We start from the raw sequence: 12,538 nt of genomic DNA, 5'->3' as shown, positions 1-12,538 counted from the left end.
AAAGAAAAAGATTTATGGTTCCATTTGCCATATCAACCACATGCACACTGGAACGTTTTGACATGTCATTTTATCACATCTTTTGAATATATTATACTTTTTTTTTTTTTTAAAGAAAAAAATCAAACTCGTATTTGGAATTTAGGCCCACCTAAGGGTCGGGATATAAAAAGAAATGATCTATCAGTAAGCATTGAAGGATGGACTATCTCCCTATTTGGAGAACAGGGCCTGAAAATCTTGAAACCCAAAAGTGAAAAGGGACGTTGTGGAAAGCTTTTAGTAAGGGAGGGATAGGGGCAAGTGGTTGCTGACCTTAGCAGCTTATTCAGCAAACGTGCCAGCTTGGCACAATCATCCTCCTCATCATCTTTGGAGAAATGCTTTACAAGTATTAGAAAATAATGAGGATAAACATCAAGGTGATTGGTGGAAGGCAAAGTAAGAGGTCCTTTGATTAACCGACTCCTTACTTCTCCATGCAAGTTGGGTGCAAAAGTAAGTGATTTTGTGGTGTCTAAGAGACATGTTGAGTTTAGTTTGGTCTCAGATCGGCAGTCATTGCCTTGTCTCTATCCTTATTTATTTTGAGTTGAACTTCCAAATTTATCATGGAATCAGAGCGGGCTTTTTTCTCCATTACGTCACTCAATTCATATTTCCATGTGTTTTGACCCACACATGCTAATTGTGTGAGTTCAGTCCAACATCAAACACTCAGAATCTTGTCTCTCCTTATAAGTTCCTTGGCATCTCCACTCCTTGCCAATTGATTTTGAGTTCATCTATGATTTTAATCTGTTGGCTTTGATCATTTTTTGAAAGTAGATTGTGCTGCTGACAGCTGACTCAGCTCCAAGGGGGGGGCATCCAAGCCGAGAAGTAAAGTCTTGAGAGTCTTCAGTTGGACTGGTCTTTTGTCCAGTAAGTCTGAAGAGTGTCAGATTTGAGTACAAATACAGAGAAAAACCTGACCTACAATATTTAACCTGTTTTAACTCTCATGGGATTTGAAGCCACTAAGCAACAAGATCTGAGCTTTGGTTCCCCTCCCAATGCTCATTTCTCACAGTATTTTTTTCTGACCAATCTTCGGCTTCTGTGTGAACCCACGTTATAAAGAAAGAAATTCAAATGCCACAACACATAAAACAAAAAGAAATAGCCCAACCCAATAAAGAGAAACCCCCTCCCCTCCTCCACAATTAAAAAAAACAAACTATTGCGCCATCGACACTCTCTGCATCTCTCCTTTTCGAGCGTTGCTTCTATTATATTTTACATTCAAATCCTTACAGATCAAACCCATGCATTTGATTCCTTGTCTAGAAATTTACAGCTTGTCTTATGGTGGAGAGAGAGTCTCTTGCAAGTCCTAGGTTGCAAAAAAGGAGGACCTTTCTCTTCTGTTTTTTTATTTTTTTCCTTTTGGTGCCTAAATATGGACCAAGATTTAGGCACATTTGATGATTTTTCAGTATTGCAGTTGCGCCATTTGAGTTGTCTTAAATGATGGGTTTCTGTTGATCTCTTCAACCATTGCTTCTTCTTCTCCAAAAAGTTCATCATATAAAATATACTGCCATTATTTCCTATATCTCAAAATCTACTTCTTTTGATCTTTATCTTCCATAACTGTCAAGCAAACTTTTGCTCCTCACATTTTTTGCTAATAAATAAGTTGTGTGTAGGCAGAGAAAATTATTAGATTGGCCTCTCCTCTTCAGACATATGTTTGATCTGATCTCCTCCTGTGGCAGAAAAAAAAAACAGAAAGAAAGAAAAAGGTCTGGTTTTGAATTGCAACTTGAGAGGCCCACCAAAGGAACCAATCACAGGTAATATATACTGTTTGGTTCTCTTGAATTTATTTTTCAGTTTGGTCTTCTTCTATCAATTTAACAACTATAAAACTCTCAACAGGTTAGGCAGAGAAAAGTATATTTTTTTCTGATTTATTTTGAAGAGCTCTGCATTGAGGAATGGATACTCTATGAACTTCCATTCTTTGATAGCAAAGGATTAAAACCAGAGGGAGAAAATGTGATTTGGAGTCTCCAGGAATTCAAACAGTTTGCTCAATCATTTTATGTGGAAAAAAAACATATATATTTATTGAAATTCTACAATTTTCCCAAGCTTCTTCATGGATGAAACATCAGCACCTCAGGAAGATTTCTTGGCTAGTGGTCCAACTAAACCTCTGACCATTAAGATATCAAGTTCCAGCTCCCTCGAACCGAGTAATAAATCAGTCCCTATTTCTACTTCAGATTTACTTTCTCCAAATATAAAGAGCTCAATTGAATCATCTCCTTACAATTCTCCATCTCTCATATCTCCACCTTCATCCGCGTTTGTTTCAGCATTACAATCGCCTTATATATCTCCAAGGGCCTCCAACCCACCACTCCTTCCTCCCGTGAACCCGACTCCGTTGGCACATCCATCCCCACCAGTCTCCTACTGTGGCTCCCTATCAGATGACATCCCAAGTACTTCCTACACTCCTCCACCAGAAAGATTTGATTTTTCAGATGACCCAACCGATCAGAAGCTCAAATATGTCACCTGCATTCCTGTTTCAGACCCTCCGACTGCTCCTCCTCGAATCTCATTTTCCTTCCCTGTCCCTCGAATTTCCTTCGCCAAAGGGTCCGTTTCTCCATCATCTAATACAAAGCTCAGGAGCTGTGATGTCTATATAGGCTTCCATGGACAGAGCCCCAATCTGGTACGCTTCTGTAAGTGGCTCAAATCAGAGCTGGAACTCCAAGGAATAGCTTGCTTTATTGCCGACAGAGCCAAGTACTCGGACACTCAGAGTCATGAGATTGCTGATCGAATAATTTGCTCAGCAACCTTCGGTGTTGTGGTTGTCACCAGTTCAAGCTTTCTCAACCATCTCAGCATTGAGGAGATTGTGTTCTTCACTCAGAAGAAGAACTTGATTCCTCTGCTATTTGATATAGACCCTACAGAGATTGCAGGCCTTCTCAATTGCAATTCAGATGATAAGGAATGGAAAGAAGCAGTCGATAGCTTGATGAACTCTAACGAATTCAAGCTGGAAGCCAATGATGGCAACTGGAGAAGTTGTGTAGGAAGAGCTGCGGGGATCTTAAGAGCAAAGCTTGGGAGGAAAAGTGTTGCCAAGATGGAGGGACAAGGCTACGAGGAGTTACCATTCCCAAGAAACAGATGCTTTGTGGGTAGAGAGAAGGAGCTCTCGGAGATTGAGAATGCCTTCTTTGGATGTGGAGATTGCCTTGAGCACGACTGTTCTAAGCCGATTGTGAAAGGGGGATCAGATGGAATATCAGAAGGCTTTGCAGATGAAGAAAGTGACAAGGTTAGAAACAGAGGAGGGAGATATATTAGTTTAGAGGTGAGAAAGTGCAAGGAGCCTACCATAGAGGCTTGGATTGAACCGGTGATTGGAAGAAGTCCATCGAAGAGGCTGAAACACAAGAAAGCAAAGAGTGGTAACAGCAAGAGCTTCAATAGTGTGGTAAGCATAAATGGGGTTTCAGGTGTTGGAAAGACAGAGCTGGCATTAGAGTTTGCTTACAAGTATTCTCAACGATACAAGATGGTTTTGTGGGTAGGCGGAGAAGCTGGGTATTTCAGACAGAATATATTGAACCTTTCAATTACTCTCGGGTTGGATGTGAGTGCAGAGGCGGAGAAGGAAAGAGGGAGGATTAGAAGTTTTGATGAGCAAGAATTTGAAGCATTCCAGAGAGTCAAGCGAGAGCTTTTTCGGGACATGCCCTACCTGCTAATTATTGACAATCTTGAGACTGAGAAGGAATGGTGGGAAGGGAAGGATTTACACGACTTGATCCCAAGGAACACTGGAGCATCCCATGTGATTGTCACCACCCGGCTCTCAAAAGTGATGAACTTTGACCCAATGCAGATCTCACCACTGCCTTTGTATGATGCAATGGTTTTGATCAAAGGGAAGCGTAAGGATTATCCAACTGAAGAGCTAGAGTTTCTGAGGAGATTTGATGAGAGATTGGGGAGGTCGAGCTTTGGATTGTGGATTATTGGGTCACTGCTATCTGAGCTTGGCATTTCTCCATCTGCTCTCTTTGAAGCGGTGAACCAAGTCTCCCTCAATGACAATTCTCCACGTTCTTATTTGAGTGCTGTGGATGAACAATTCTATAAGAATAATCCTTTCCTGATGAAAATCCTTAGTTTTTGCTCCAATGTCTTGGAACAAACTAGTGGGAGAAGGGACCTCCTCACCTCAAGAATGTTTCTTGCTGGGGCTTGGTTTGCTCCAGCACCCATTTCAGCAACTCTGCTAGCCAATGCTGCGAAGAAGATACCTGCAACAAGAAACAGGTTCAGGCGGTGGACAAAGTGCATGAGTCTATCATTTTGTTGCTGCGGTTCATCCCAAACAAGGAAGAGTGAAGTGGACTCCGCTCTTCTTTTGGTAAAACTAGGCCTTGCGAAACGAACCACTAGACAGCCAGGATGTTGGATTCACTTCCACCCTATCACACAATTATTTGCAAAAAGGAAGGGTGGCTTAATGGCTGCCAAGGCCACTGTTCAAGGCGTGAGGAGGATGGGGAATCCTATAATGAATTCCGATCACCTTTGGGCTTCTGCATTCCTCGTCTTTGGGTTCAAATCTGAGCCCCCACTTATTCAATTGAAGGCAATTGATATGGTTCTCTTCATCAAGAAGACGGCCCTTCCTCTAGCAATTCGGGTTTTCACAATGTTCTCACGGTGCATATCAGCATTGGAGCTTCTGAAGGTGTGCACAAATGTGCTCGAGGAGGTTGAGAAGTCCTTTGTGTCTCAGATACAGGACTGGCATCATGGTTCACTTTGCTGGAAGAAAAAATTACAATCCAACTCTAACCAAAGGGTGGATGAGTATGTGTGGCAAGAGGTGACATTGCTGAAGGCAACATTGCTTGAAACCAGAGCTAAGCTGCTGTTGAGGGGTGGGCATTTTGATAGTGGTGAAGAGCTCTGCAGGACTTGTATTAGTATCAGAACAGTGATGCTCGGCCATAACCATGCGCAGACATTGGCAGCTCAGGAAACATTGGCCAAGCTGGTGAGGTTGAGGAGTAAGATGTGAATTTTCCTTAACGGATTAAAAATATATATATCATCCTAGTTTTGTTTAGGATTACACTGCATTCACCTTTGTTAGACATGAAATCTTTCGTGCTCTCTTTGTAAAATTTGGGTTGCATGATTCATGAAGATATCCTTATTTTATGTTTATTCTGAATTTATATGAAATATTTCCCAAAGTGACTCTTGCCAACCAATGTCCCATGAAAAATATGTGCATGGCCTAATAAATTTGTATTTATGTGCTAGTAAATGCCAAGTACAGTGACAGCTACAATAGCATGGGTTAGCCCTTGTTGAATGCTTGAATGGTTGAATGTTACAAATACGAGATCTGGTCCCCATGTGATATATTATAGTTGTTCCCCTTCATCCCAGCAATCCGAATTGAGTTTTGGGCTAAAGGTAATATGACAAGCAGTTGGGAAAGAGACCAACATTTAGGAAGGTTAGGTTGTACAGTGCGGCATGGAATTTCACACATATTATGTGGACATCAAACATTCAAACTGATTTTGTTCTGAGGTCCACAATTGGGTGGTTTTGGGTGACAAGAATTGTGTCATTTGCATGACGCGGCCTTCATAAGTGTTGCACTAAGAAAACTATTCAAAGATTTTTTACATTCAATAATCTCATAAAAATTGCAAAACCATTTCAAATTCAGAAAATTCCAACACCAACACAATTGTTCCATTAATTATTCTACTCAAACTCATAATTCATAACAAACCCAATTAAAAACAGGAGGCAATGATTTTAATCCAAAAATAATCAGGAAAGGAATGAAAACCACTTGACATTCCTTCCTTTAATGTTTACTCTGTTCAATAAATGCACAACAATCAATCATCAATTCTCACAGAATAAATAAATAAAAACAGCTCACACTATGCCCCAATTTTCTTTCTTAAGGCACTAACAGGTAACAATCTTCAGTTAAAATTTGAAAGCTTAATTCACATTTAAGGGAGGAAAAAAAAAACAAACGAAAAAGATAGTTAAAAGTCAATAACCCAAATTCCACTCTCCAACTGGATTCAAAAATCAGATTTTTTTTTTTCTACCCCAATTAAGTCCTTATCTCATCACATTCCTTCGATCCGAATTGGGAACCGATCCCATCAAACCAATTGAAATTGCTTCACTCTCATCCAAAAACAGTCCATCTGGATTCCTGAGAACCCCATGAACAGCTGAGATCAAGAGCCCGATCCCCAAGCCAAGAAATAGAGTTTCAACAGTTCCCGTGAAAAAAAAACCCACAACAGATAGAGAAATCAAACCCACCAAAATTATCCGATCGCTAACGAAATGATTCCACAAGAAAGTGGATCTTCGCGGAAGAAATAAAGGATCAACCAAAGAGCGAAGATCACGCCAATCACAAGGAAAGAGAGAGGGGTTCCAACGAGGGACAAGAGACCGCATCCAATCACAAGGACACCGTAGTTTATGCGGAAATAGTGGGCGTTCTTGCGGAGTCGGACTTCGGCACCTGATAATGATTCTGGCCTGTCGAATACGCCGACGGCCATGAATTCCGTCCAGGGACGACAGAGAGAGAGGAATGCGGAGAGGTTGTGGACTTATCGAGAAATGACTTCATTGCCGGAGATCGGAATTGTTGTGTAGGTCGTTGCCGTCGACGCTGCGGCGGATCTAATGGTTGGAGGTGGTGGAGACTGCATTTTCGCTTCTGCGACCAAACCACCTTCCTAGGATTAGGCAAGCAGCCCTGAATCCGCGTAAAATAAGGGCCTTTTAAAAAGAAAAAGAAAAAGCGAAAATCTTCTTGAGCTACTCTTAAGCGAAAAAATTAAAAAAGTAGAAGGTTTATAATTGATAAATTGTAATTTATATCGCCACACCTAACATCTCCAACGTCTGTCTTCTAATTAGAACATTAGAAGCTTTTTTTTTTTTTTTTCACTCGTTGAAACCATCATATTTCCAAATTTCGAGTTGCATAACTGTGAGTGTTTTTTTTTTTTTAAATCAAGATACCTTGTGATCATCTGCTGTGATAGATTCGAGTTTGGTACTACTCCAATTATTGTTCATCAAAAGATTTTGAATTTAACTTATCTAATTGTCTACAACAAATTAATTCCTATATTTTATCTTAATCTCAAAAACTACAAAAATTCTTAGGGATTCCAACTAAGAGTAAATTCAAACTAAAAAAAATACAAAGCCCTATCCAATATTTTGGATTGTAGGAATGGCTTGGAAAATGTACGGGGGCGTGGGAGTCCTAACATTCCACACTATTTGGAATCGTACTTAGCCTCAAGAGCTAGAAGAAATCCACATTTTGTCAAATCTTCTAAACCCTATTATCCCACCATCTGGTTCAAAACCATCCAAAATAATTTGTATGGGCTTTGGGATGATGACCTAATTGATATTTTTATCACAATTGAGGCAAAGGCCATTATTTCTTTGCTTATTCATCTCGACCTCAATATATAAAATAGTGATTTGTCCAACGAGCCACAAAATATATCTATTCTTGTAATAATGCAATGTGTTCCATGTGACAGTATTTAGCATGACTAACAGGGATTAGTATTTGTGTGTTTTTTTAACTCACCATCCTCAACTTATTGATATTCTTTTTTAACCTTTTTCTTAATTTAGAGAAACCAATAACGTGCACATCCGCTGCTAGTGGGTGTGTATATTTTACATTAAGATATAATTCATTGTTTTATAATTCTAGCAATATAAAAAACTATAACTTATGAGTCGTGATAATCTGACGCCCCCCCCTAACATACACCCCCATCACATAACCGTAGATCATTTGCCTCGGGATACACAAGACAGATTTATGATTATGCATATCCCATGGCAAATGATCTACGGTTCTGTGATGAGGTGTAGGGGGCATATGTCAAAGGGGGCACTAGAAAATCATTATTCTAAATTTATATATATATATATATATATATATATATATATATATATATATATATATATATATATATATATATATATATATATATGTCCCTCTTACTTGCAAGGAAGACATCAAACGTGGGAACATGATTGAGTCTAAAAGAAAATATCCTGAGAAAATTACTGCCAAGATATTCCACTTAGTAGCATAACTTGGTTGTGCAAACCTTAATTTAGATATTCCATTTAGTAGCATAACTTGGTTGTGCAAACCTTAATTTAGATATGCATGCCGATTCTTTTAACTCCTAATCCCGTTTAAGGCAGTAGTTTCAGGTGTCCACAAAAAAGTAGTGTGGACCTTTGAGGTTGAGCATAAGAAATATGATCCTTAAGATTCCAGATGAGAGTAATCAAAAATTCAAATTTAGAAGAAAGAAAAATGTTGGTTCATGTAAGTGACTGCTAACTTACAAATTGTTTTCTCTAGACTTGAGTTAGCTGGTAGCTTCTTCATCTCCGATAAGCATCTCTGCATGACATCCTTCCATTAGTTGGTGTCAAAAGAAGAAAACTGCAGATGAAGGAATCAAAGCATTTACACAGTTTTTGTAGTGGATTTACTATGATAATGGTGGTAATAGTTCAACAGTAACATGTAATAACAGGATTTGACACAAAAGTTGTAGTGTTGAGGACATACTTTAATCCAATCAGTGTTCGTCAACATTCTGTATAAGTATCGTAAGTTATTCCAGTGAAAGCTGATCCAAATACCTAATATGGTCCACTTAGAAACAAGATCGGTCCTTGAAAGGAAATGTCTAAAAAATCATATAGTTTTAGTATATGAGAACTTGTTCAACATTGGTCACAAGAGTACAACTACTCTGTTATAAGCTCCTCTAGCTTCACCAACCCATCTAGTAAGAGATGAAGTTGCAACACATTCGTGAATATTCTTGAGGCTTCTATACCTCTCTTCTCCACCATCGAGATAGGGGAGGGAGGCATGTCTATCTTGAATGTTACCGACCCGTTAACCTCCAATCACTCTATCTAGCTATGGGCTTCTTTTAGCAGTCATTAAGAGTCCTATTCTGAACAGGCGCACACAAGAAGCCCCTATCATCTCCTTAATTTGACCCAAGTCAGAGAGAACGAACTCGACAGAAGGGAATGGTTCAAGGCTAAGGACAAGAAGTTTTCTGTTAAGTCATTTTATCATTGTTTGCTTCCGTTGTGTGAGGTTGAGTTTTTTCCTTATGTTATTTGGTCCACTCTGGTTCCCTCTAAGGTTTCGTTCTTTTTATGGCTTGCCTCGATGGGTAGAATTTTTACCTTGGATAACTTGATTTCTCGGGGGTGGATTACACCAAAATTTTGTTATCTTTGTTCTAAGGATGGGGAGTCTGTCAATCACATCCTTATTCATTGTTCTTTTGCTCGGGCTATTTGGGTGTTCTTTTTATCTCGATTTCAAATGGATTGGGTTCTTCCTTTTTCTTGGTTGGCTCTTTTAAAAGGGTGGAGTTTCAATATCTTCTCTTCGAGGAAGGGGTATCTTTGGACTATCCTTCCAGCCGCTATTGCTTGGGGTATCTGGAGAGAGCGCAACAACAGGGTGTTCCACAGCAAGGAGAGTTCATCTAACAAAGTGATTTTTGAAATTTTGGGGATACTTTTTCTTTGGTCCAAGATGAGTAAGGACTTTGAGGGGGTGTGCTTTCGAGATTTGGCTTTTAATTGGGACAACATCGGAGATCCTTAGATTCTTGTAGATCGAGCTTGTTCTTCTACAATTCATTATCTGTGCTTTTTATTTGTATTTGTCGGTTTTATTTTTCGTTTTTGTTGCTTTTCTTGTTAGCTTGTATGGGGGCTTCCTCAGCCACCAATCTTCTTCTTCTTCTCCTTTAATGAAAGTTATATTTATCAAAAAAAAAAAGAAGCCCCTATCATTCATTGACACTTGATTCCACTTTTCCAGCTGAAATATGTGTGCACTGCTACGAACCATATAAATCTTGATCTAAACAATTTGTCTCCCTGAGGATCCTATAGAACTCCTCAGCAAACATCATCTTTTTCTTCCTCAAAATACATCAGAAATATGTGTACCCTTTGTCCCTTTCAGGGAACACCTGCCTTTCATTCTCCTTCATGTCCAAATTACCCATCTCCAGGCACCCAATTACATAATTTACGTCATCAAAATAAAATTACCTATCTCCATTTACTTCAGAGCCAAACCTATGAATAGAGTTGTAAAATTGGAATTAGATCCACTGCAGACTCTAAAAAATCCCAGGTATCGAATGATTTGCTATTTCCTCCTCATGTTGGGACGTCAGACTACTATGGAAAACAAATAATTGATTTTCAGTTTCAAACTTTATTTTCAACCACGATGCCAAAATTATAAAATCTCTTAAATGTAGCTTGAGAAAAAAAAAAACCGATTACAGAAGGGTACCTGAAAATCTGGTATCAAGTGCTTGGTGATTGATTCCAAAATCTACATTATAGAATGCCTCAAGAGTACCAATATCTTCCCAATAACCTTCACACAAGTATCCCATGCCTCAAGACTCAAGCGTACCAATATCTTCCCAATAACCTTCACACACTTATCCCATTAACATTGCAGTCTTTTCAGTAAACACTATTGGTAATGTATAAGGTGCAGCACCTCAGGTAAACTGCAAGATTATCAAACTTGGCACAAAGTTTAAGTGTTTGTTCATAGAATAAAAAATTATCACATTAAAGGAAAAAAGAAAATCAATACGAGAAACAAGGTGAATAATATACCTCCAATATCCATAGAAAGTTGTTCCAGTTAGTTGTTACTCTACTTCATTCATTTTCCAAGTAGAAAGGAAAAAAAACTTCAACTGTTTATGCAAATATTGCAAAATCTCTCATAAATATGAGCTAAAAGAGAATTGTATGCAGTTATATAATTGAAGCAATATTCATAGGAAAAGCATGAAAGGAAACACAAAAATTATCGAGACACCATTTGGGGATCGAATTACTGATTCTTAATACATGAGTGCTTTCAAATACAAAGTAGAGCTAAGACTCTTTTTGAAGAAGAAATGAAAATATGAGTGAGAGAGAGAGAGACTACCAGAATGAATATGTCAATTTCAACGTTAAAATTTACTGACATGTAATGATGCACAGAAGGAAGAAAAACATAATTCTTCCCCTGAGCTACATGAAAGATTAGATCCAAGCATTTTAGAAACTTTATGAGTTGAAATGATGGTTCTAAATCTAGAAGTATCTCTCCAACGCAACACACAATTAAAACATGCATTACATATATTACTACATAATTAAAAAGAGAAATAGAAAAGGATAAAAGCAAGTTGGTAAAGAAGTCCACTAAAAGATTGAGTAGAATTGCACTCCAATGACACTTGGGTGGACTTTTAATTTATTTTTCAACAGGAAAAGACTTGTGTGGGCTATCCTTCCCTTTGCAGTGTGTTGGGGGCTTTGGAAAGAGAACCGGATAGTGTTTCAGGGAGAGGAAAAGACTCCTTGTGCTGTGACTTTGGAGATTTTAGGCTTGTTATTTTATTGGAGCAAGCTAAACAAAGATTTTCACGAAGTCTTTTTGAGGATTTCGTTTTCAAGTGGGATGCGTTGTGTAATATGAAATCTGGGTCACGTGGTGATTTCATTTTCACAGTGTTTTAGTGGTTGTTGTTCTTTGTTCTTTGTTCTTTTCTTCCTTTTCTTTTATTTGCAAGAAGACCATCTCATCCTCCTTTTTCCTCATTTCTTAATAAAATTATACATTCAAAAAAAAAAAAATTAAAGGTAATTTAAATGATCCACCAAACAAAATGGAAGCGAGAGAGAAAAAGGAATCTATAGAAAATGGATCAGAACATAATCCCAGAAGAAAATATGCACAATCCGAGCCTGAGAACATAAAACTTGATTTAGGAACTCACCTAAAAGATCAATGGATATGGTCTAATCCAAAATCCACTTTCTTTTATTAAAGTTTAATAATCATTAAAGAATCTCTTTGTCTGATCCAAATCCATAGCTAACAACATTACTCTCAATGAGAAAAAGAATTTTTGTGCCTGATACAAATCCATAGCTAGCAGCATCACTTTCAATTAGAATCAAACTAAATCCTAATTTAGGGATCTAAAACCCTCCGAAAATATATAAATACTGCAACATGAGTGGATTCATATTTATGGCATCTAAGCTTCATCTACAGTTCAATAATTCACAATTTCATGAAAATAGGAGACAAAAACTAAAAAGTGAAGCAAGAAAATAAAATTACAAGTATTTGATAATAATCAATATATAAAGCATGGCACAACACAAATGGTGCAAAATCATATTAATCATAAACAAGAAATGATAATAAACACATAATTTAATAGCAGTTGAACGGAAACCTAGGGTTTGTTAAAATATTTTTCCAAAAAAAAACCCATATATCTAATAATCATCAACACGAGATTCATTTGAGAAA

General features: G+C 38.0%; 1 protein-coding gene and 1 pseudogene across 2 annotated transcripts; one reads left to right on the top strand and one right to left on the bottom strand.

Moving 5' to 3' along the window:
• The first annotated feature begins 1,698 nt into the window (after nucleotides 1-1,698).
• LOC147387009 (P-loop containing nucleoside triphosphate hydrolases superfamily protein) lies at nucleotides 1,699-5,116 on the top strand. Its single transcript, XM_086420108.1, has 2 exons — nucleotides 1,699-1,838; nucleotides 1,924-5,116. Exon 2 carries the CDS (start codon nucleotides 2,147-2,149, stop codon nucleotides 5,114-5,116), a length of 2,970 nt encoding a protein of 989 aa, XP_086276234.1. The 5' UTR covers nucleotides 1,699-1,838; nucleotides 1,924-2,146.
• Nucleotides 5,117-5,786: 670 nt separating this feature from the next.
• On the bottom strand, nucleotides 5,787-11,304 carry LOC147387008 (PRA1 family protein G2-like; annotated as a pseudogene). Its single transcript, XR_015171124.1, has 4 exons — nucleotides 10,496-11,304; nucleotides 10,246-10,377; nucleotides 8,494-8,551; nucleotides 5,787-6,853 (listed from the first exon to the last, which is right to left on the bottom strand). The product of XR_015171124.1 is annotated as a PRA1 family protein G2-like (transcript).
• Between the last annotated feature and the right edge of the window lie 1,234 nt (nucleotides 11,305-12,538).

Source organism: Akebia trifoliata, chromosome 13 (assembly GCF_017979445.1).
Source record: "Akebia trifoliata isolate Shusen 1 chromosome 13, ASM1797944v1, whole genome shotgun sequence".
NCBI classification, from domain to species: Eukaryota; Viridiplantae; Streptophyta; class Magnoliopsida; order Ranunculales; family Lardizabalaceae; genus Akebia; species Akebia trifoliata.
The sequence above is the reverse complement of the archived record's forward strand: the minus strand, read 5'-3'. Positions and strand labels throughout refer to the sequence as shown.